Below are 23866 nucleotides of genomic sequence, written 5' to 3'. Positions count from 1 at the left end.
CTTATGTTTTAATGTTTCCATTGCAAATGGACTTCATAAACCTTGGGCTTCACTTTTCGTGTCTCCTGTCACTGTGTTTTGTCTAAGTCCTTGGCACATAATGATTTGCTGTTACTTCCACCAACTACTTTTAACTGAGGTTTGTTTTTGTATCGGTATAATATGATACATTCAATTTTACGTTTAAATTTATCATATAATTTTTAAATATGTGCATGTGATTTTTATACGTCAGGACACAGAACATTGAAGTTACATTGTGTAAGAATTACTGACATCTAGTGGTGAAGATTGGCATAGATATGACTTCATATGCTAAGTGCCATTGGATATTTCTTTTTTAATTTTTTTTATTTATTTATTTTTAAGTGCCATTGTGAATAAAAATTTACCTTCAGTGGCCAAAATTCTTCCAGGCATGCATGTTTTAACCTGGCACTCCAGACTGGAATGCTCAATATATTCAATGCAAGCAACTCAGTCTGGAGTCCTTTCCCTTCATAGAGATTTGCATCGGTCTTAAACAAACTGGCCACTCTGATTGGTTGATCTGAGGAGACTCTTGCCTCTTGTCTTGCGTCACCACGTATTCTTCAAAACATTTAAGATGGCATATGGATGTAGCGGGAGTTTGTTTCTTTTTAATATTAGTTTCTGACTTACGATTAGGTTAAAAAAGCAACATAGTTGCATATGAGGCAATGTAGCCACATGTTTTTACAGCAAAAACGACACAGGTCATTTATGTCTTCTGTATTGCATGCAATGTTTATTTTCTTCTGTTGCGTTCGCTCTACTGAACACTTCCAGATGCTATAGGCTGCCGCTTTACTGATGTCATGTCCGTCATTTTTCTGATTGATTTACACCGCGCTTGTTTGTCCCGCCCTAGAAATCCGTTGAGTGTCCCCAGACTCTACACTGGTACAACAAGAGATTCTGGCTTGCATGAGTTTATCTGTGAGTGGATTTAGTGTCCTCAGGTGCAGTTAGGTTGATTTTGTTACATGCTACACCTTTAAACAAAGTGTTGATAAACCACTGCTGTCCCATTCATCCCATTTCTTTGTTCAGCAAACTAAATCACTGCTGATGCAAATTTGCTGTTAAACCAGAGCAAACAGCGCGACCAGAAGAGTTTTGACTCAGCTTACCACTTTTGAGTGAATGCAGTATAATTTGAATTTGGGTTGAGATAAAGATCAGGTGGTGGGAGTATGATGGATAGAAATCTATTGCAAATGAAATGAAAAATACTTTATTAATCCCCAAAGGTAAATTCAATATTGTAGTATATAATAATAATTAATTTGAGGAGGTCTTGTTCCGGAGGCTGATGGCTGCTGGCAGGAATCATCTTCTGTATCTTTCAGTCTTACATCAGACCTGAAGAAGCCTCTCACTGAACACACGTTGTTGTTTCATCACTGTGTTGTGGAGAGGGTGTGAAGAATCCTACTAAATTCTAAATACTAAATACAAAATGCTAAATCCTACTAAATTCCCAAATAACTGGCCCCATAATACCATTTATTTTTGTCATATACCCCCTTATGACATGTGTATTGATCATTTTATAATATAAAAGCTTGGTTTGCAGGACATATTGCTGTAAGAATGTACAAACATTCACCTTTAACCACACCCTGAGTTACTGACATTATTCCAGGTGTTATGTTATTTTAAATTATATCACTTGACTCATCTCTGCATTCCTCTTGCTTTTCAGAGTCATGTTTCCACTCAGCCCTCACCCACCGTAAGCCGCCACTGTCTTGCCAGCAGGGGTACTTGAACCAACAGGGCATCCCTCGTAACAGTGTGTTGCCAGGTGTTTATAAAGCTGGAATGACAGTTGCTGAAAAAGATGATGCTGGCAGATCTGAAGCTGACCCAGCAGTTCCAGAATACCTGGCTCCAGCTGGAGCATCCATGTCTTCAGGACTAAAACTTGACATCTGATTGTCTTAAGTGTTAAAACTGTATGATGCTGTTAAGTCTCTCAATTTCTACCTCCATCATCCACACTCATTTCCTCTGCAAGACCAAATATATGGGTGGAATATTATCTTGAGAATCTATTGTTTCCAAACTATTTTGATTCATTGTTCTTTATAGAAATAATACAAGAATTTCTTCGCACAATTTTTCATCACCGTCTAAATATATATCTGCAACATCTGTATTTCAACCAAAGACTTGTTTTCTTATGTTTTAAACAGAGTTATTGATAAGAAAAACAATATTTATCCACACAATGTAAAAGAAAAATGTCTATTTTAAAAAGAAAAGTCTAATTTTTTTTGCATTTTCTTTTCTCCTAATCAGCTACAAACCCCTTAAATGTGTCATGTGCCTGCAGGGGGAACCTGCAGGTTGAGAACTACAGCTCATTCCTGAAAAAGCACTTTGTCCTTTCTTAAGAGCTTCTATTAATCCTTTTTTTTTTTCCTTTTACAAATATTTATATTCACTATATGTTATTTTCATGTCATAAGAAACTATGTAGGTTGAGGCTGGAGTCACAAAAAATTAAGTGTTGTCCATTTTTACTGTTTTTAAAAGATTAAATATATATTCAATTCAATTCAAATCAGTTTTATTTGTATAGTGCCACTTCACATACACAAATCAACATGCATATCATGACACAAGTCAACTTACATTTATGAGAGAGGATGCAAGTTTTATTTCACAATGAACGTTTTCATTGTTTTTAAAGGCCAAGAGCGCAGAGCAGTATTTGGTTTCTGATTGGCCAAGGCTAGGAGCAGTTTGATTGGTTGCTTCGTTGCATTGATTCTATTGGACAGTAGTAAATGAACATTGTGGCATCTGATTGGTGCTTGCTGCTCAGTTAGCTGTCGATTGTGCAATGACTGCGCCTGTTACTGCTTTTTCACAATGTGAACTGGTAGATATGAAACAGGGGACATTTTGGTGTTTTGAAGGCAAAGGTATCTACTGTTGAAATACTTAATAAATACTTCATAAAATGATGGAAGGACTGAAGAGGGAGTCAGTTTGTCGACATCCCGCGTAATGGCCTTTAGGATTAAAGACTATAATAAACGAAGAATAATCGAAGTGGTTTGGCAGGAGTTGTGAGCGCATAGTGTTATGTAAAAAACAGCTTCCCCATGTCGCGTTGAAGTATGGACGGGTGGAGCGCTGTCTCGGATAATGACCGATCCAGCTCCGAGGGGGAGTACATGCTGGGGAATGGTCTGGAAGGTGCGAGCCGGGGAGAAGTGGACGGAGAGAAGCGGTGTCAAGCGGAGAGGATGGAGGACGCGGGCTCCAGCGCCGCCGCCGTCGGGTTTGGGATAAGTGGGATAGGTGAAGGGAAAGTGGTGTTGGGTCGAGTCGGACAGAGAGACGACAAAGAGCTCCGGTATCTGCACTTGTTGTGGCAGCCCGGACGGGAAGAGCTTGGTACGGGGAGTGTAGCGAGCAAGCTGGGGAAGATGACGGGAAGCAGGGCCAGGAGACACCACCGAGCAGTGCGGAGCCTGGCTCCTATTGGTAAAGATATTTATGGTAAGGAAGAATTCATCTGAATGATAAACGTGCTGTTGATGTGAGCTGCTTCCAATCAGCTTCAAATGGAAGTTAATGTGAATGTTTGCAAACGTGATGAAATTGTTAGCAAATATTCCATTTTGTGGTAATATGTGATTTATTTCTCAGTTTAATCTTAGACGATATAAGCTTAGCAGAAAAAGTAAAGACATTTGTGTTTGGTCCATCATTTCTCCCCTTTAATTAAACCAATTAGTGTTATTATGCAAAGCCTGATTAGTCGCATTTTATAGGCAGTGGCGGATTTAAGAGATTTGGGGCCCCGGGCAAAGGCCGGCATGGGGCCTTATGGTAAATATTGCACTTTCTACTCCACCACTGTATATTATTTGTGTTGCTAACAGCCAGTGTAAAAACTTTTTTGCTGACTGAGAGGACCATGCATAATGACAGGGAAGGGTTGCTTCACTCTATGGTACAAACTAATCATTTATTGTGACAAGTCATTGTTTAAGTTACAGATCAACTCACTGACCTCATCTCTCTCACACACACACACACACACACACACACACACACAGAGATCACATTAGGTCTCAGTGCGCGGCCCTATAAACCAGAAGGGGGAGGAGATTGAAGGGGGGGCTCCGAGACACATAATATAATAATCATTCTGCAGACAGTTTAGCAAATGCATTTTAATCAAAAACATAATTTTTGTTCGTGATAGGTAACTAAAATTAATAAATAACCATAAGTGTATGACAAGTTTTATGGGGCCCTAAAGAACTGGGGGCCCTAGGCAACTGCGTAGTTTTACCTAATGGTAAGTCCACCCCTGTTTATAGGTATAACTTGTAAGGATCGTGCTTTTGTGGAATGCGCAACATGAGCAAAGGTTTGAGTAGTGCGATCAAAACGTGGTCCAAAATCCATCCAATACTCTCCCCAATAACAGATTTTTTGGCATTTACTTGACTAATTTAAGAAAATGAGATGAGATTTTGGAGCTAGTGGTGATCCAATATCTCCAGAATCTTCATCCTCCAGGATGACAGCCCTCCACAGAGCCTTGTATCATCACAGAGTACCTCCAGACTTAGGGAATGGAAAATGTAATGACCAGCTATGAGTTCAGATTTCAGGTCTTTTGAACACCTGTGACATGAGCTAGGGCAAGGTGTCTCTGTAAGTGACCAACAAAACTACTCTGATCTTCAACAATTCCTGGTTGTGGAATGGGATGCCATCCTACAGAAAAATGGGACCAAGCTGATGACCAACATGAGGAGGAATTGCTAAACTGGTGTGACTGCGTGCAGCTCTTCCCCGCACTACTGAGATCCCTTATAGTGTAAAATAAATGACATATGGGTACTAGGTTTTTTCCTCCTCTCCTTTTATTACTGAGGGAGAGAGCAATCCGTCCACCATAAATCGTGATAAAGATTGAATTTCAACAGGAGAATATAGCAGGTTTTTGGGCACAAATTTTTCTAGGGGTGGGAAAAGCGAATCGAAAAATGAAAAATCTGGATTTTTTTGCTTCACAAATTTAAAATCTTTTTTTTTTTTTGCCAAAAAATAGATTTTTTTGTTAAAAAAATCCTTTTTTTTTGTTAAAAAAATCCTTTTTTTTCAAATAAATAAAAATAATCCATTATAAAAAAAAAAAATTGTCATTTTTATTGTTATTATTGATCTTTTTACTTGTTCTCTTGGGCATTATAGCAGCAGAATGATGGACTGGCTAATATGTTGTTTTATCCTAATTTAAATCAAGAAAAATGACGTGCAAAAAAAAAAAGAAGGTTGTATACATTTATTTTGTTTTTAATCTACAAAAATCAGCAATATCGAAGAGAATCGCACTTTAAATCGAATCTGCACCCAAAAAATCAAATCGGGACAAAAGCATGTCGTCACAGCCCTAATTTTTTCTTTTAATGGTGCCACGATGCACACCTTCTTACGTGTTTACAAGTAATAAAAAATAAAGGTGGCAAATTAAGCCTTCCAATAACTTACAATACTATTCTAATTGGTGTTATTAAAGGGAAGAAATAATCAACCAAACACAAATTACTTTACTTTTTAGAGCTAATTTTTTATAATGGTGACCTGGATAAACCCAAGCAGCGAACATAATATATGTGGACTTAACCTTGTCACTGTGTAAATCAGTAAAAACCAATTTAAAAAAAAAATTATTTACTGAATGACAAAATACTTTTTTGTTGCATGTTAACCCCACACCAGCTAAAAATGTTACTGCAGTTCCTTAAAATGTTGTCCCAGTTCTATTGATAAAGCCATGTATGTTACATCCTGAATTTAAATATCTTATCTCCTCAGCTGCAAAAAGACTGAGGGAAGCAGCCAACAGCAACGACATTGACACAGGTATGAACAGTTTGGTGATGTAATAGAATACCTTACATGCCGTGTAATAAAAGGATGATTAAAGTTATTATTTAATTTTTTACAACAGTGCAAAAGCTTCTGCAAGATGACATTGACCCCTGCGCTGCAGATGACAAAGGAAGGACAGCTCTTCATTTCTCTTCCTGCAATGGCAATGATGGCATTGGTAGGTTGGTTACACATGATTGCAGCACTCTCCAACCCAGTCGCTGCATAGGTTTCATTGTCAGTCACAGGTCCTTTACACACATGCAATGCAGCATTCAGACATGAATACATTTTGCACTCATATTCCTCACATTTCATTCAGACAGACCTGTGATAGTAATGGAGAGCCTTGGTGTACATAGCACGATGTAGGGACATTAGCTACCATGCATGCAGTACTATGAGTCATATATGTACATATATGTACTTGCATGTAAATGTACATATATGAGTCATATATGTATTTTTTTTATAATCTTCATAAACATCATGTTGGAACGGGGCCATGGTTGATATCTGTGTCATCAGATAAAAATACCACACTGGAAACTTGCACACTGGTTGAAGAGTGTCTTGCTATTTGGTGTGCATAATACAATGAGTCTACAGTGATATGGATCAGTGCTTCCCATTACTGCAAACTGCATTTCAGAAAAAATTAATAAACTAACATTTAACAAACATTAAAAAGTATTTTATTTTATAGTGCAGTTGCTGCTGAGTTATGGTGCTGATCCCAACCAGAGAGACAGTCTGGGTAATACTCCTCTTCATCTGGGTAAGAGAAGTCACTCTGACCTCTAAACTACATCACATTGTAGTTAATAATGCATTTAAAACAAGAAAATACAGCTCAATATAAAGCAAACAACATTGAAGCCAATGTTTTTTTTTTAGATTTGCTATTAGTCTTTTCTATTGTGCTCATTTTGACCTGTGTTCCTGCAGCGGCCTGTACCAACCATGTGCCTGTGATCACCACACTGTTGAGAGGAGGTGAGTTCAAAATGGAAAAGCTCAATTATTTGTGTCCTCTTGTAATTGGCTGAAAATAAATGGCAGCAATTCCCTTATAACACAGTATAGGTAAAGATCAGTTTGGGCTGACTTTCAGTTCAGATGAAGCAGCAGAAACAGCTTTGTGAAAAAGAAAGTACATCTTTATTTAAAAAAAAAAAAAAAGAAAGAAAACTTCTCAGGTTTTATATCAGTACATGTAAAAGGTAATTTAAGGTTGGGTTCATAGTGTGCTTTGAAAGAGTATCTTGATTTCTTACCATTTTACAAATTAGTCACACCTAAATGTGTCGGATCATCACACAAGTTTTATTAGACAAACAGAATGTGAGTAAAAACAAAAAGCATTTTTTAAGTAGTGAATGTATGCATTAAATTTAAAAAAAAAAAAAAGCTCTCCAAGGCTCATGACCCCATGTGAAAAATATTTGCCCCTGAACCAAATAGTTGGTTTTGTGACAGCTGGCAGTGAGTCTTTCACATTGCTGTGTGGGAATTTTGGCCCTTAAAATCAGAGGTGGACCTGCTGTGTGTTTTGGGTTGCTGTACTGTTGCATAACCCAAGTGCGCTTGAGCATATATGTATGTATGTAGGTAGGTAGGTATATGTATTTACATGTGTATGTATGTAAAATTGCGATTCTTTGATATTTGCTGATTTAAACAAAAATTGTACAAAACTTTTTGCTCGTCATTTTTCTTCATTTCAATTAGGAAAAAACAACACAGTATTCAGACCATAATTCTGCTGCTATAATGCCCAATAAGACAAGTAAAAAGATCAATAACAACAGTAAAAATAAGAAAGAAAATATAAAATGGATTATTTTTATTGATTTAAAAAAAAAAATATATATATATATATTTTTTTTTTTTAAAACAAAAATAAAGATTTTAAAATAGTGAAGCAAAAATCCCAGTGTCTGATTTTTTTTAAATTCAATTCCCCATCATATTAATATACACGTATAAACATCCATTTCCATGTATTTCAAAAGTGAGTTTGAAATAAAAAAATAAAAAAAATAGCTGAAACTCCCAATATCTGTCCTCAATTGTGGATGTAGCCTTTATTTGTTATATATCTGTAACTTGTGTACAGTTTGGTTAAGAATAACACAAACTATGTCTTATGTCTAAACATTTCCAGGATTAATTTTAAGAATCCCATAAATTCACACTTTATTTTCTAATACAGAAAAGTAATGGCCAGTGCTCAGTATCTCAGTATCCATTTACTTAACATGACAAGGCGTATTAATTAACATTATGCTTTGAGGCTCAGTGTACCTAATGACTAACAGTTTTTTTTTCTCATGAATTCTGTAAAGGAGCCCGTGTGGATGCCATCGACCGAGCGGGCAGGACCCCGCTGCATTTAGCACGCTCCAAACTTAATATTTTACAAGAGGGAGATTCGCGCAGCTTAGAGACTCTGAGAGGGGAAGTCACACAGGTACAGAAAACCATAACTTATCCTGCTTCTAGATGAATCAAGACTTCACCATAGATGATGTATATTCTGATGGTGTCTGCATTCCCCATTGTTTGTTCTACAGATTATTCAGATGCTCAGAGAATACCTGAATTTAATGGGCCAGAGCGAAGCCAGGGAGCGGCTGGAGCACATTTCAACACGGCTTCAGCACACTCGCACCAGAGAGCAGGTAAGAACATCAAAGTTTCTCCTGTTATTTGATTTGAAATATGTATGCATTTGTTTTGGCATTTGCATCTGCTGCTGATTTACACAGATTTAGTGGAATTATCTTTCACATGAATGCATTTTCTTTTTTCTTTCAGGTGGATGAAGTAACAGATTTACTGGCCAGTTTTACATCGCTCAGTCTGCAGAAACAGAATTTGAGTGACCGGTAGAAGATAAGTTGAACACAAAAGCCAATCCCTGTTTATAATCAAGCAGTTCAAGACTCCCCATACAAGAAAAAGCTCAATGAAATATGTTGGGAATATTGGTGCCAAAGTCCATGTTGAAGTAGTGCTTTATCAAACAGTTGGACATTTGTTTGGTAACAAAGCTGTGGATGCCTTTGTTAAAATGAACAGACCTTAAAATGTTAAAAACCACTGCTGTTTGCATTTATCAGAAAGAAAAGAGTGTCTGCTTTCAAGAAATAAATCGACTCTGATGGCAAAAAGAATAATGATAGAGCTACTTCCACAGACAATGACCCCGAAGTAAAGTGTGATTCTTTATTATGTGTGTTTGAGTAAATTGTGTCTGTTTGTACACATTCATTTTGCCTGATGTTAAATTGACACATTCTGTGATAAATGTGACACAAAATGATTAATTTTTTAAGTTGCCTTTTTTATTTTCTGATCAAAATGTTTGTATTGTTGCCTTCTTTTTGTACAGCACGTTATGTATCTATGTGAGCTGTAATGTATTAAAAAAAATGTTGGAAATTGATACGAACCAATAAATAAGCATATTTGGCTACATATTTATGTGATTTTTGTTTTTTAGATATTTTTATTTGTGTATTTAATATAAACTTTAAAAAAACAGCATGTGAAAAGAGAGGACTTTGGTGACTGATGCTGTAGAAAGCGTAGAGAGGGGAGTGTGTGGTCACTTTTCCTCTTCACTGATTGGCTGCCTTCGCAAAGCCCCGCCCCTCTCCCGGCACGTATTGTCTTGCCGATAACAAAGATGGCGGTCGGACCCGCGTAAATTGGAGATCCCATTGAGGTAGTAAAATTTTTATAAACGCATCATTTCTCACCCTCAGGTGATTCTAAGCGTCATGTATTACCAATACAGAGGAAATGAAATGATAAACATGTGTACATGCACTTCTGCTGCGGTGTTTTGTCCGCTGGAGGTAACCTCGGCCTAGCTGTTTGTGAAGCCTCGGCCTTTCCTGAACAGTCCTCCCCGGTCAGCTTCACGCCGTCCGGGCGAGCCGCACGTAAGCCGTGGAAATGTTGGATAGCTAAGGGTGTCAAAGTGGAAAAGAGGGGTGTGTTTGTGTATCTTTACAAAAGTAGGCGGGAATTTGTTTTGCAATAATTTTTTTACACTGGTTTTTCTGCAACCTAATAAAACATTGCTGATATTATAGCGCAAATACTACTTTTGCACAAGTACAAAGACTTGTCCGCTTTTTGAGAACATCCAGGTAACTTAGACCCTCAGTGGTGTAGGGCAATGTTTTTCAACCACTGTGCCGTGAGAGATATCAGGTGTGCCATGAAAAATTATCCAATTTAACCAAATTGGTCTAAAAAGTAGCTCTGTGTTCATCTAAACAGATCCCAGTGAAAGGCAATAAAATTCCTTCCTGTGTTTACCTGATTTCTATTAAAGAGGCTTTGACAAGATGGATTTTATATTAATTATATGGACTGTGTACAAAAACAAAAACAGTTTGGTTTGTGGTGTGCCTTGTGATTTTCCAGTGAAAAAAGTGTGCCATGGCTCAAAAAAGGTTGAAAAACACTGGTGTAAGACCTGACACACCTGAGCCAACCCCTCACCTGTTTTTAGGAAAGACACAACAGCTGTTACTTTTGCCCCCCCCCATTTGTCCTATTTACCTCAGTGTTAAACCGCTCACTGTGTTTTCAGTCTATATTTGTTTAATATATTGTTTTTTATTTTGATGTCTTGGTTTTTGTTTAACAGGTCGATTTCCAATCTTCAATGTTGTCCATGACACCCCACACCCAGTAAACGTCTCAACATAGGAGAAACCATGGCATATGAGGAGATAAAGGGTAAAGGAGAAAAAAATAATACATTTTATACAGTCTAAAATGAAACAATAAACACTGACCAATAACAGCAACATTATTCGGGTTTAATAACTGTAAATGCACTTGTAATAATTCTAATAATAATAATAATACGAAAAAGAAAATGAACACAGCACATCCTAATGTAAACATGAGCAGAACAGTCAAGTTTTTCCTTGTATGGAAGGAATTCTAATATAGATTTTTATTAAATTAATTTAGATGTAGGAATGGAGGGGGACCAAGGCCTTGTGGCCGGTCGCAGCCAGAGAGAGAAGAGGAGGTCATACAAGGACTTGTTACGAGAGGAAGAGGAGATTGCTGCTGAAGTAAGGAAGACATCCAAGAAACGCCCAAAGGTGAGTTACATATTCTCTGCAACTTCAGGCACGCTGTTGATGTTGACTACAACATTATAAATACCATTGTGATGTGTTGATCCCATTAAGGACATGGAACTTTTCATGCTGGGTGGGGATCCACACAAAAAGAAGAAAAAGCATAGTGATGATTACTATTATAGGGGTAAGAGATTATAAAGTTATACATTCATGAGATTACACTTTACTTTTATGTTTTTACGAATAATTGGTATAATTTCTTTAATATTTTTTTTTACTTTTCAGATCATGATGGTTCAGGTCCACCCTCTCATAAGAAAAAGCACAAATCTGCAGACCGCTCTCCTCCTCTTTCCACCCCCTCATCATCACACCCGACGGATACAGCAATGGGCCTCTTGCAGGCCATCACCTCTCCTCTGGCCACGGGTTCAGACCCCAGCCCTCACTTGCACAAGAAGCCCTCCTATCCCTCTTTCTCCTCGCACTCTTCCAAGGACCGGAAACGTGACAGCGGTGGTGGAAGCAAATCAAGTCACTCCTTCTCGCATTCCCGGCCCTTGTCTTCATCATCATCTTCCTCCAAGAAGCACTTGTCCTCTTCCTCAAAGTCTTCCCTGTTTCACGGCGGCGCTCCAAAAGAGGAACCCTTGACTTTACGTGAGGCGGATGGGCTTAAAATGAAGCTCATTATGTCTCCAGAGAAGGAAGAGCAAGAGAGCTTCCCTTACACAATGCACTCCTCAAAAGGTAGCGGGAAGAAGGAAAAGGACAGAGATAGGACGCAAGCTTCAAAGTCGCCAAAGAAGAAGCTGCAACAGAGCAGAGACCCGCTGCCTGTAGTGGGGAAGGAGGTAGAGGTGGAAGGTAAGATAACCCTCTTATAACCGAGTATTTTACAAACAGCAGTCTGACAAATACGGTGTGCATTTGTGTCCCTCTGTTCTCTGATGCTCCTTAATAAGATACAAATATCTATAAAGGTCACTCAATTGGTAAACAGAGCGTAATTTATTCTCAGAAGAAATACAGCTGCTCTGTGAAGTCTTCTGATGTTTGCTGGAGAAGACCAAGCAATACATGTGACAGATCAGGGATATGGTTGTAGGGAGGTTTAAGTTATTTAAAAAATATCCTAAGCATAAAAACATCTCATGCAGCGCTTTTAAATTCATCATTCAACACCACAGAAAACATACTAAGACATAGGTGTCTACCTAAACTGGCAGGCTGGCCAAGAAGAATACTCACCTGATAACATTGTAGCTCTGAAGAGCTGCAGGTCCACAGCTCAGGTAGGAAAATCTGAACACGGGAAAACTAAATTTGCAGTAAGGGCACACAGCAAACACATGGAATTAACTGCACATCACGCTAAACCCACCAGCCCTGCTGTCAGACAGGTTGGTCTCATGGAGAAGGAAGGGACAGGGAAACTGGTCTAAATGCACCCTGATTTTTATGATTGGTGGTATGAATGTGTGATACTTCTTCAATGCACTGTTTATAGTAAGGGTGTCCAAAGTCGGTCCTCGAGGGCCGCTGTCCTGCAGGTTTTCAATGGATTCCTTTTCAACACACCAAGCCCATATAAAAAAGGATCCAACAAGCTATGAAATTCTGCATCATGATTTATTTATTTAAATCAGGTGTGTTTGAGCAGGGAGACATGAAAAACCTGCTGGATTGTGGCCCTCAAGGACTGGAGTCAGACACCCCTGGTATATTGAGTACAAACTGTTTATGTTTTCATAGATTATGACTGTTTAGAATAGATGCATTGCACAATGCTAAAACTATGTTCATTTTTCTTGTGAAGGTCATTATGGAGGTGGCATGGGAGATGATAGTTCTTCATCTGGTGGAGAACTGGAGGCCGGAGAACTGGTTATAGATGATTCATTTACACACTTATCAAAAAAGAAGAAGAAGAGCAAGAAAAGCAAGAAGAAAAAGGACAAGGAAAAGGACAGAGACAAGGAAAAAAGTGGGAAAGACAAGAAGCACAGTAAGGGATTTGGAGGTGAGTTTACCAATAATTAAAAGATATTTGGTCATTACTTTTTACAGCATCCATCCATCCACTATTGTTTAGCATTTGACCAGTAAAACTGTAGATGTGTGCCAATTGATATGTCAATTTCATAATGTTAAATATAGTAAAACGCACAGGTGCGAACAGGAGAGCTATCACGTTTATATTGATTTAATCATGACGGAGTGCACATTTCTCAAAAGCTGATTTCTGAACCAAAGTACACATTTTTATTTTATCTTCAGGGACCAACTTAAAGATGCATTACAAAACTTTCTGACCTTAAAACTCCGCGTTCCAGACTTGTTGGATGACACAGTGACATCTATCATGTGCATTTCTGGTGCTGCTGCTGCCTAGCGGCATGTCGAGGCTGAGAAACTAAAATATACGTCTTTTACATCCCGTACACTGCATGATGTTGCACCAGAGTTTCGCTTCACGCTAGAAAACACACTGGCTGTTTTGATCATGCAGCGTCGCTGATTCAACAAAGAAATGCAAGAAAATTAAAAGATAAAAAAGGACGAAACTAGAGTCAATTGCTACTTTTACATAGGAGTATTAATTCCGAATAAAAGTTAATTCTGCTTTAAACTGATGAAAAATGACCATGTAAACACTTGATTCCTCATGATATTTCTATTTGGAATTAAACTTAATTCCGATGTGTCTGGTTTATTCGCATTTAATTCCGAACTATTTAATTCCTCTGTCATGTAAACCTTAATTCGGCTCTAAGTTAATTCCAGTCGTTCTGAGCATGCTCGTTACCTTGTCCTGTCCCGATGACGTGCGCTATTTTGCCTCCCGTGTTCGGTGGTCTGTCTTTCTTCTCCTTCTCAGTTGCTGCAAAAAGTGAAGTAGTATGCTCATGTTGAGCTGGTACTTCACATTTATAATAAAAATAGCGGCGAAACTGGTACTTTTTATGTAGTTTTTACAAGTTATGACTGAAAAGACGAGAAGCAGGGAGCCAACTTTGTTTATTTCCGGTATATGTCATACGTCACGTGCACCCTCTGTCCAATCAGAACCCTTCACAACCCGCCGCTCTAAAGAGGAAATAAGTGAGGACATGTTTCATGTAAAACTCCATTCAGAATTATTATTTTCATGTAAACACATAGTAGAATACATTAATTCCGAATTAAAAACATCACGTAACCGTAGCCATTGTCAGATCGTCTTTTGCTGGCTGGAGAGAGCTAACAGCTCAGGTAGGATGCAAGATGCCGAATTAGCTGTTGATAACCACATTAAGAAAAATGGCAAAGGTTTTGTAGTGTGTCTTTAAAAGAGCCAAAAACTTGACGGTAAACTTTTTTTTTCTCCAAAAACCATCTTGGTGATTCCCAAGACTTCTGGGAAAACTATTCTTTGGACTGGCTGGACAAAGGTTGAACATTTTGGAAGGTGTTTGTCCTGTTACATCTGGTGTAAAACAAGACGGCATTTGATAAAAATGAACATCATACCAGCAGTCAAACATGGTGGTGGTAGTGTGATGGTCTGGGGCTGCTTCAGTGCTTGGATGACCTACTGGGATTGCTGGAACCATGAATTTAGCTGTCTACCAGAAAATCTTGAAAGACATTGTTCGCCCAACAGTTCATGACCTCAAGCTCGGGCGTACTTGGGATATGCAACAGACAACGACCCAAAACACACCAGCAAGTCCAGTTGAAATGCTGTGGTGTGACCTTAACTGGGCAGTTCATCCTTAAAAACCCTCCATTGTGGCGGCTGTAAATAATTCTGTGGAGAAGAATAGGCCAGAACTCCTCCACAGCGATGTGAAAGACTCTTTGCCAATTATCACAAGTGCTTGGTCGCAGTAGTTGCAACTGCAGGTGGCAAAACCAGTTAAAATGCTGCGAAAGGGGCAAATACTTTGCATGAAGGCTTGGAGAGCCTTTGTTCTTCATAAAATCACCCTTTAAAAATTTCTTTTTCTGTTTATTCCAATTCTGTTTGTCTAATATTCAAATTTGTGTGATGATCTGACACATTTATTTGTGACAAATTTGTATAATGGTAACAATCGAATACTTTTTCACAGCACTGTTTACATATATAGTTTGTCTGAAGTGGATGGATCCAAAGTGGCTGCTGCCTTTCAGACAAGCTTTTTTTTTTTTTTTTTACACTTTGAGCACTCGCAAGAAACAAACCTTCATCATGAGTAACGCTATCTTAACATTTAACTCCTCAGCTAATATTTCAGATGTGTTTCTTTGTGTATTTCTGTTCAGTTTACTGTAGCAATACTGTTTCTTCCTAAATCCATAGTAGCTGTTGTGGTCATTAATCAGTTTTCCTTTTGTTTTACTTCCACCAGACTCCTCGAGAAGCCACGGTCACTCCCATCCTACTGTCACCCATAGCACCGTTGGTCCAATGTATGCCATGAGCAAGTCCATCCCCTCACACCACCAAGGGAGTGATGGAACAACGGACAAGAAGAAGAAGAAAGATGAAAAAGACAGAGAAAAGCATGAGAAGGAAAAAGATAAGGTACAGCTCTGGACATTCATGTTTCCTGTTGTTTTGCCAGCTTAAAAGAATTATTTATCTCTAATAGATGGGTTGTTTTTGTCTCTGTCTAGCCAAAGAAGAAGAACACAACAGCTTATCAGGTGTTTTGTAAAGAGTACAGGGTCAACATAAATGCTGAACAGCCTGGACTTGGTGGGTTTAGTTTTATTTATCAATTTATATTTTTAAAATTACAAAAAAAAAAAAAAAAAAAAAAAAAAAAATATATATATATATATATATATATATGTATGTGTGTGTGTGTGTGTGTATATATATGTATATATATATATATATATATATATATATATATATATGTGTGTGTATATAATATAATATAATATAATATAATATAATCCACAAGCATAAGTCTTTTGATAATAACCATAAATATCCATCTAAATGTTGTTGTCATCTGAAGATTTTGGCGAGCTGAGCAAGAAGCTGGCAGAGGTGTGGAAAGCGATGCCCGAGAAGGACAAACTGGTAAATTTTGCTTGCTCCAAATGAATGAAATGAAACTGAAATGCCTGGAGTTGTGTTACTAGACTGAAAGTTGTGTTTGTGTTTGACTTCCTTTCAAGGTGTGGAGGCAGAAAGCTCAGTATCTGCAGCACAAACAGAACAAAGCCGAGGCCACCACCGTCAAGCACAAAACCTCCACTGAGAGCAAAAGCAAAGGTATATGAGACCGCATAGCTCCTTTCTGCTCAGCTTTCCTCCCTTCATGGTTGCATCTATTCACTCTCATTGTTTTTGTCTCTCTTCTGATCAAAGTCGTTGGAACAGGAACTGGTATGGTGTCTCCAACCAGAGCGCCCAGCACTGTGTCTCTGTCTCCAGCTCGAGTGCCAGATGTCGATCCCATTGATGCAGCAGCTCACCTGCAGCTGCTCGGAGAGTCCCTCTCCCTGATTGGCCATCGGCTACAAGAAACGGAAGTGAGTTTCTGGTTATTTTATCCCAGAAAGAAACACGAGTAAATATATGATAAAAGCAAATGTTAGTTTTCCATCACTGTGAACAGAAGTGAGTCAAATGTGTGATTGATTGATTGCTTCCTTGTTTCAGGGGATGGTGGCGGTGTCGGGGAGCTTGTCTGTCCTTTTGGACTCCATTTTGTGCGCGCTGGGCCCACTGACCTGCCTCACAGCACAGATACCACAGTTAAACGGATGTCCTCGAAATGTCCTGGTACAACTTTAAGACTTATCACTTTCCTCTGATATTCTTTTAAATGCATAGACTGTACACAAATATTCAAGAGATGCTCTTCCTTTCTCCATCAGTCAAACACGCTGGACAACATTGCCTACATCATGCCTGGACTGTGAGGAAAGGAGGAAATACGACCCAGGAGACCCTTGGACTTATTTAAGCCAGTACTTGGCAAACAAAAATCTGCATATTTGTACTATGAACATGTTTTAAAAGTGTATTTTTTAAAGAAAAAAAGTCTTAATTTTCTAATTGCTGTATTTTTTAATCGGACATTTAGATGGACGGCCACCTCAGCTTGGTTGTTCTGTTACTGTACAGCTGTTTTATGAGTGTGTGTTGTACTGTGTTGAATGAATGTTTTTGTTTAGGTATAACCATGACTGTACATGTCTGCATTAGGAACTGTTTTTATTTGTATTCAAACACTTTTGCTGCTCCTCATCAGTGTAAGATAACATTTCTCCTAATGGCTTAGCTATACTTTTACCATGTTCGAAGTACTTGTTTTATACGTTTTGATATTTTACAGCATTTAGATTTTAACAGCGTGGAGGAAAGCAGTTTAATAACAGATGAGAAATGAACAGAATTGGGACATTAAAACATCTTTCCAAAGGAACATGTGTTGTTGTTGGTTTTTTTTGTTTTTTGTATTTTTCTGTAAGTAAAATGGTGATGTCTGTCTGGGAAGGCCAGTGCCAGCAACACATCCACCCCACAGATGGAGCTGTGTTCAGCACAGCTGGACTCGGACGCAAAAGCTGAGTCATTCTGCAAGAATCAGGAAGTCTCTTCATCCCGGGTTCAGAGCTGACACCGGAGCAGACATGTCCGCTTCTGGTAAGCTGAACGCTTCTTCCTCTCTTTAACGTGGCGTTTTTATCAAGTTGTGGCAGACAAACAATGTGAGCAGAGTGGATAGGCGCGGCTGTTTGTGCTCCGCTGCGGGTTTTGCGCTATGTTTGCGGTGAGAAGAAGCGGCAGCTGCGAAGGGCGCTGCCGCTTCTAGGAAAAGTTAGTGTTTCTGAGGACATGAGGCGTCGACAAACGTGACGGGACAAATGGCCACCTACAGAGTAAAGTGCATGTAAACAACAGATTAGTCTGCGTGTTTGGCGTGCGGAGGAAAACACACCGCTTTGCAGAGGCGGTGGAAGTTATGCTGCGTTATGAAAAGCATGCATTTGTCTTGTGTTTTGCAGAGCTGCGGCTGGTTGTCCTGAGCCCAGTAAAAGCAGGAAGAAAACCTGCTGTTTGCTCCATTCTGGGCCTGCAAGAAAACCAGCAGGGCACAGATGAAGAGAGATGTTGTAAATACAGAGGGGAGGCTGCAGGAAGGCAGGTATATGAGCAAAATGTTTTCATTTCTTCTTAAGATCATTATTATTATTATTATTATATGCTGTATTAGCCTAAAGTCTTGTAGTACCCCGACCTTTTTAATATACAGCTGTGCTCATATGTATTAAAGAAAAAGCTAAATTTACAACAGTCACTCAAATAACTGGAGACTTAAAAAAAGGAACAATACCTAAAAATGAGCAAAAATATAATTTAGTAATATAAGACTGTTTTTTTCATTTAATTGAATTGAAGAAAGAAAAAAAAAGCAAACAAATTGGTCCTGGACAAATTAGAGCACTTTTCTGTTGAACAGTGGGACAAAATACCTGTCAACAGGTGCAGAAGTCTGACTGAGAGGAACAGAAAACACCTGACTGGAGCGGAAACATTAAAGGATTGTTTAACTAAATATTAGTTTGAGTGATGTAACATGTAATAAATTATCTTATTTGTTTGCTTTTTAAAAAAATATATTTCTACTGAACCAGAATTAGAAAATAATGTAATAACTTTCATAAAACTCTAATTTATTATTACTTTAGTCAATTTCAGCTTTTTTTTTTTACAGGCAGCTGTTTTTTTCCTTCTTTAATGAAAGGATATGAATAAATATGAGCACAACTAAGTTTTTTTTTTGTTGTTTTAACCAGCTTGAAAGTCAATATTTTGCCTGAGCAGCTGAATCCTTTGACATCCTTCTTTAGCTGGTCTACAGGAGTATTTCTTCTGGCTTCTAGAAGGAGTTTCCACATTTATTTTTGGATGCAGGCTACTTTTTTTTTTTTCTCTGTTGTCTGTCCAGATCATCCCACAAAGCTCCATTAATGTTGAGCTCTGAGGTCATTGACCTCAATGTTTTCTCTCCCTTCATTAAGAATTACTTCTTGACAGCCACCCGACATGGAGCTCCTTTCTGATGAAGCTTCAGCGAGCAGTAAATAGATCAGCTGAAGATCCAGATGCATCTCTTGAGGCCTGTGTCACGTCTTAGACTTATTTTTTCCCCCCTTTTCTTTTGAAAATCCCTTTCAGATCCTGTCCATTTTCCATAGATCGCTTTATGGCCAAGTTTTCAGCTGATATCTTCCAGCAAAAGTACTATTTTATGTCCAACTGTGCTATATTTATTTTCCATACATGCAATGAAAGAACTGGGAACAGATGGCGTGTCTTTATGACACTTTGCTTGTAACAAAGTGCCTAAAGATACAAGATGTTATACATTGACGTAACATAGATTCATCCTTTGAATTGGGGGTTTTGTGTATGCTTCCTTTAGTCCCCTGTCTGAAAAAAAAACTGAAGGATCGTCAGGAAACTTTTGGTAAAAATAAAACATTTTTAAAGAAAGATTGGCTCCTTGGAAGCAAAATATTAACAATAACGGGTCGCTCAAGAAGACGTTGACACGGTGCTGTAAATAAATCAGCTTGAACAGATGTGTTTATTTGGCACATATGTCGCAGTCCCGCTCTGATTGTTTGAACTTCGTGCCTCCCTGTAGATAGTGGTGGTTTCCAGTCCAGCCTGGTTCGCTTCAGCTTTCAGCCCAGAGAAAAGGAAAGAACACATCGCCTCCCTCGTCGCTCTATCCAGTCCAGGGCCGCATGTTTTCTTGCTCTGTGTTCCTGTGAACCAGCCAGCTGATGGAGAGGCCAAGGCTCTGGATGTCCTGGAAAAGCTGTTTGGCCCCGCTGCTGTAAGCGGAAACACCGTTGTTCTCTTCACCCACACGGAGGAGCTGGAAGAAGACGAGCAGCTGGAGGAATACCTCGTCACGTGGCGCAAAGACCTCCTAGAGCTAGTGCAAAGATGTGGTGACCGCTACCACACCCTGGAAACCCGCAGCGGAGACCCGGGGGAGAGGAGAGCGGTGGAGGAGCTGCTGAAGAAGGTGGAGCAGGCAGCGAAGAAGAGTGGCACCCAACATGTCGGCTGGCCTCTGTACCAGGAGGCTGAGGAGAGGCTGCAACGGAGGCAGCTGGAGATTGTGAGGCAGAAGAGAAAAGAGCTGAGCGGCGAAGAGTCTTCCACGAATTCCGCGGAAGTGACAGAGGAGGAAATGGAAGCAGTCCGGGAGGAAGCTGAAAGAAGCGTCTGTGCTTTTGATTTGAATGTAGACGGTATTTTCCCTCCCACCAGCGTCTCACCTTCCTCCCCCGCTCCCTCTTTTCTCCGGGGCCTGTGGGAGAACCTGACAGGCTGGATCAGGTGGCTGCCCACTCTGGTGAGATGGGAAGCCCTGCTGGGAGCCCTGGTCGGCCTGTTTGTCGGAGGGCCGTTTGGAGGTACGGTCGGGGCCACTGTGGGTTCTGTGGCTACTGAAGTGGGAAGAAGAAAAACAGAGAAAACGAAATGAGAGAAAATCTCAAAATTAAGATGCAAAAGTTGCACCTTTAGACCTTTTAGCTGTGTATCACTGAGTCACACACCAAATGCTATTTACTGTGTCACCTGTAAGTGTGTATTTCTGCATCTCATTTGACCTGAAACATCATTAGATTGGACTAAATCCTATAAAAAGAAAAGAAAAAAACCCCACCATAATCCAGCAGTGAAACCTTTCTCATCTATGAAGCACGGTGGTGGTAGTGTCATAGTTTGGGTCTGCTTTGTATTTTCTCTTCATTCGTGCAGCAGGAAACTCTGAATAATTGCTTAACTGATCCACAGCGACCAGAAATGTTTACTACTGCAAAAGGAGGTCGCTCCAAATTTACAAAGTAACTCGCAGACATGTCGTCTGGGATCACTTTTCTCAATAAATTATTCTGATTTTTGTTTATTTTCTTTAACTGGGTTCTCTGTATTCACTTAAATAACTTGTGTGAAAATGTTTCAGGTCATTTTGATGCAGAAATATGAAGTCATCTTTAGCTTTCACAACTCTTTAAGCACTTCCATGATCACTGAGGTCCACTACTTGTTTCCTATGAAAGAGGGATTTTCTGTTGAAAAGCTTTTAAATGTTTGGTAAATGATACTTTATGGATTGGTGATAATGCTTGTATGTGGGGTTTTGCTGGTGTGTGTTGTCTTTCAGTAAAACCTTTTAAAGGTGGGGGATTTATCTGATGGGTTAAGTGAGTTTGACTTAAATATTTGCTGCGTAACAATAAATAGTTTAGTCTGCAGCTGTTAATTTAATAAAACCCGATACTGCAGTTTGTTACATTTAGAGAAGAAAATGACTTCCTTTTAAACGTTGTTCGTCAGCAGATTGTGTAACTTTTTTATTTGGTGTATCTTTCACTTTTAGCCTTTATTTACAAAAGGGCAAATTATCACTACATTTATCAAAGTCTAAAAAGCAAGAGCTGTATTTATAATGTTACACAAAAGCCTGATCAGTTTCTCCCTCATAGAGTGTTACTTATCTCTGAATAACGTATGATCTATAGATCTCCAATATTATTGGCTTATCCATATTATTGACCAATATCAGCATTAAAATGCAACATTGGAAGTGATCGTTTTTAGTTTAGACTTTTTTTATATGACACAACATGTACATATGAAATATTATACTCTTCAGCCATGTCCCCTCTAAATCAAAATGACAAAATATAAGAGATATCATACATAGTTTTCCAAATATTTTTGTTAGTGTGGCACAACTTGTTCCAAAAATTGGTTGATACCAGTATCGGAAATTTAGATTTGAACAGAATTGGTGTATTGGGTGTCGGTAAAAAGCTAATAATGAACATCCCTAGTATGAATCATTAAAGCAGAAGGTTGTGAAGTGACACAGCAAGTTTCCATCCCTACAACACTTATTCCATTTACTTGATTAGTTTTATTATTTTATAGTTCCTGGATTTCTGTGAGATCATGATTATGTTATTTAATCTCACAGTAATTTATAGCATAATTAGTGATGTTAAACATAATAAATTTGAAACACAACACACTTATAAATATTAGCTTTACTTATGCTTTCAGTAGTTTGTGGGACAGAAAGAAACAAAAGATCAGATGCTTTAAAGTTACTCTACATAATCTGTTTAACACTGAATTTAAGTAATCGGACAAATTTTAGGACTCCTGTATCTATTTAACATGTTAGATGAAAACATTAGATGTTTCTGAAAGTCTGAGTATATCAGAGTACACGGGTCATACGCCCATTTATGCTGTGAGACTTTTTAATCTGAGAAACTTTAATCACTTTACCTCTAAGTCCTAGAATTTATAGAAATTCTAATATGTTTATAGGCATGAAATAAAATAAAAAAAATCCCAAATGTTTCAGAAGTATTTAAACTAAGGTATTTTCTTCTAAAATTATTCTCATTGGCATTTTTAAACCAACAAAAACTACATGAAATGGGTATAAATGTGTGATTAATTTATTATTAATTGAATTTTAAGTTCTTATTTTCTCATAAATTAGACTTTCTTTTTAAAAAAAAATTACAGATGGTTCTTTCTTGTTTTAAATATTTCTTTAGACCACAGGACTTAGACACCAATTTCAAGAAGTCCCTACGTGTCTTTATTTCCCCTTTCAAAATTTTCAAATTACTGTGTAAGTTACCTAAAGTAAGCTCTTCATAGTCTCAGTTATCACAAATGTTGATGTAAGAAAGGAAAAAAACAGTTAAAATGCATTATCATGATGTTTGGAATAAATTTATTCATTGCAAAAACAGAACTTTACAACTAGTCAGAATATTTTCTCATTTAGAACCAGATAAAACTTTGTCTTTGCAAACTTTAGGAACTAAATTAGTTCATATCCAATTCAATTTGATTCAATTCAGCTTTATTCATTTTGCACCAATTCACAACAGTGACTTCAAGCAAATTCACAGACTCGATCAAGTCAAGCCAATTATTTGTGATCCAGTTAAAACAAATTTGTGAAAGTTTAGTTTATTACTGTGTCATACATTCTAAATAAAAAACAAATAAATGGCCTTAAGATGCATTCTTAGAAAATCCTATGTAGAGTATTTAACCTTGTCACATAATAGTTGTCCTGAAACTTGTGTGTCATCATGACTACATGAAAGTTACACATTTTTGCATGTGGGGTGTCCCAGCAGCCTAGTTGGTGAACTAGAAGTTTTATCAATAAGGGACATTTAAAGCCCAATCTTATAGGTTGAGAGGGTGTCTTTGTCCTGGACTCAAACTGGGAGCTGCTTCCACATGAGAGGAGTCTGACAACTAAAGGCTCTGCCTCCCATTCTACTTTTAGAAACTCCAGAAACCACAAGTAAACCTACAGTTTGACAACAAAGTGATCTGCTGGGACAATATGACACTGAGATCTAAGTCAGTCCTATCATAAAGGTTCTGGTGAGTTATGTTAGATAAAAAAAAATAACTGGATAGAAAGCATTTGTCTCATTATGCAGATCCATCAAAATGAGCGTTTTCTTTCACAACCTTTGTTTTAGGAAGAATAGTTGAAAACACTGGTTTTACTATGGAATAACAAGAAAAGTCCACCAGGTGGAGACATTGTTCTTCAGGTTGTGGGAAAGTTTACAGCTTTGAGGTAAACTGTGATCATTATTTACTGCTTGCAAAGTAAATAAAAGCTGCTGTTCCGCATGCACGGCATTGTTACGTCTTTCTTGAATGAGAAACAATTCATTTTCTGGCACTTTTATATCATCATAGGTTGCAGAGGCTGTAACAAAGATTGACCAAGAAAGTTGGG

General features: G+C 38.3%; 4 protein-coding genes across 4 annotated transcripts in view; all 4 read left to right on the top strand.

The window, feature by feature from the left end:
- foxred2 (FAD-dependent oxidoreductase domain containing 2) overlaps nucleotides 1-2468 on the top strand; it is an 8044-nt gene extending 5576 nt beyond the window's left edge. The window contains exon 10 of the mRNA XM_079252458.1: nucleotides 1730-2468. Coding sequence (XP_079108584.1) covers nucleotides 1730-1962 — 233 coding nt within the window. The 3' untranslated portion in view covers nucleotides 1963-2468. The remainder of the gene's footprint in view (nucleotides 1-1729) is intronic.
- Nucleotides 2469-2941: 473 nt separating this feature from the next.
- On the top strand, nucleotides 2942-9378 carry ankrd54 (ankyrin repeat domain 54). Its single transcript, XM_079252262.1, has 8 exons — nucleotides 2942-3540; nucleotides 5878-5925; nucleotides 6014-6112; nucleotides 6641-6712; nucleotides 6883-6930; nucleotides 8283-8407; nucleotides 8511-8618; nucleotides 8755-9378. Exons 1-8 carry the CDS (start codon nucleotides 3156-3158, stop codon nucleotides 8827-8829), a joined length of 960 nt encoding a protein of 319 aa, XP_079108388.1. The 5' UTR covers nucleotides 2942-3155; the 3' UTR covers nucleotides 8830-9378.
- Nucleotides 9379-9617: 239 nt separating this feature from the next.
- hmgxb4a (HMG box domain containing 4a) lies at nucleotides 9618-17397 on the top strand. Its single transcript, XM_079253306.1, has 13 exons — nucleotides 9618-9667; nucleotides 10604-10695; nucleotides 10936-11072; nucleotides 11163-11238; nucleotides 11340-11921; nucleotides 12874-13077; nucleotides 15431-15606; nucleotides 15699-15780; nucleotides 16049-16113; nucleotides 16212-16308; nucleotides 16405-16568; nucleotides 16699-16821; nucleotides 16917-17397. Exons 2-13 carry the CDS (start codon nucleotides 10674-10676, stop codon nucleotides 16959-16961), a joined length of 1773 nt encoding a protein of 590 aa, XP_079109432.1. The 5' UTR covers nucleotides 9618-9667; nucleotides 10604-10673; the 3' UTR covers nucleotides 16962-17397.
- A 248-nt stretch (nucleotides 17398-17645) lies between these two features.
- On the top strand, nucleotides 17646-23644 carry LOC306765518 (GTPase IMAP family member 4). The gene is made up of 3 exons (XM_079252999.1): nucleotides 17646-17688; nucleotides 18051-18190; nucleotides 19697-23644. Exons 1-3 carry the CDS (start codon nucleotides 17676-17678, stop codon nucleotides 20549-20551), a joined length of 1008 nt encoding a protein of 335 aa, XP_079109125.1. The 5' UTR covers nucleotides 17646-17675; the 3' UTR covers nucleotides 20552-23644.
- The last annotated feature ends 222 nt before the right edge of the window (nucleotides 23645-23866 follow it).

The sequence above is a fragment of the Telmatherina bonti genome (genome assembly GCF_933228915.1).
Source record: "Telmatherina bonti genome assembly, chromosome: 14".
NCBI classification, from domain to species: Eukaryota; Metazoa; Chordata; class Actinopteri; order Atheriniformes; family Telmatherinidae; genus Telmatherina; species Telmatherina bonti.
The sequence above is the reverse complement of the archived record's forward strand: the minus strand, read 5'-3'. Positions and strand labels throughout refer to the sequence as shown.

Excerpts from the sequence above, each read along its gene's own strand:
- ankrd54 (XM_079252262.1), top strand. The coding sequence starts at position 3,156 with ATGGACGGGTGGAGCGCTGTCTCGGATAATGACCGATCCAGCTCCGAG. Across the intron at positions 6,713-6,882 it reads TAATACTCCTCTTCATCTGG|CGGCCTGTACCAACCATGTG; the intron begins GTAAGAGAAGTC and ends GTGTTCCTGCAG. Across the intron at positions 8,408-8,510 it reads TGAGAGGGGAAGTCACACAG|ATTATTCAGATGCTCAGAGA; the intron begins GTACAGAAAACC and ends TTTGTTCTACAG.
- hmgxb4a (XM_079253306.1), top strand. The coding sequence starts at position 10,674 with ATGGCATATGAGGAGATAAAGG. Across the intron at positions 16,114-16,211 it reads TGCCCGAGAAGGACAAACTG|GTGTGGAGGCAGAAAGCTCA; the intron begins GTAAATTTTGCT and ends CTTCCTTTCAAG. Across the intron at positions 16,822-16,916 it reads GATGTCCTCGAAATGTCCTG|TCAAACACGCTGGACAACAT; the intron begins GTACAACTTTAA and ends TTTCTCCATCAG.
- LOC306765518 (XM_079252999.1), top strand. Across the intron at positions 18,191-19,696 it reads GGGAGGCTGCAGGAAGGCAG|ATAGTGGTGGTTTCCAGTCC; the intron begins GTATATGAGCAA and ends GCCTCCCTGTAG.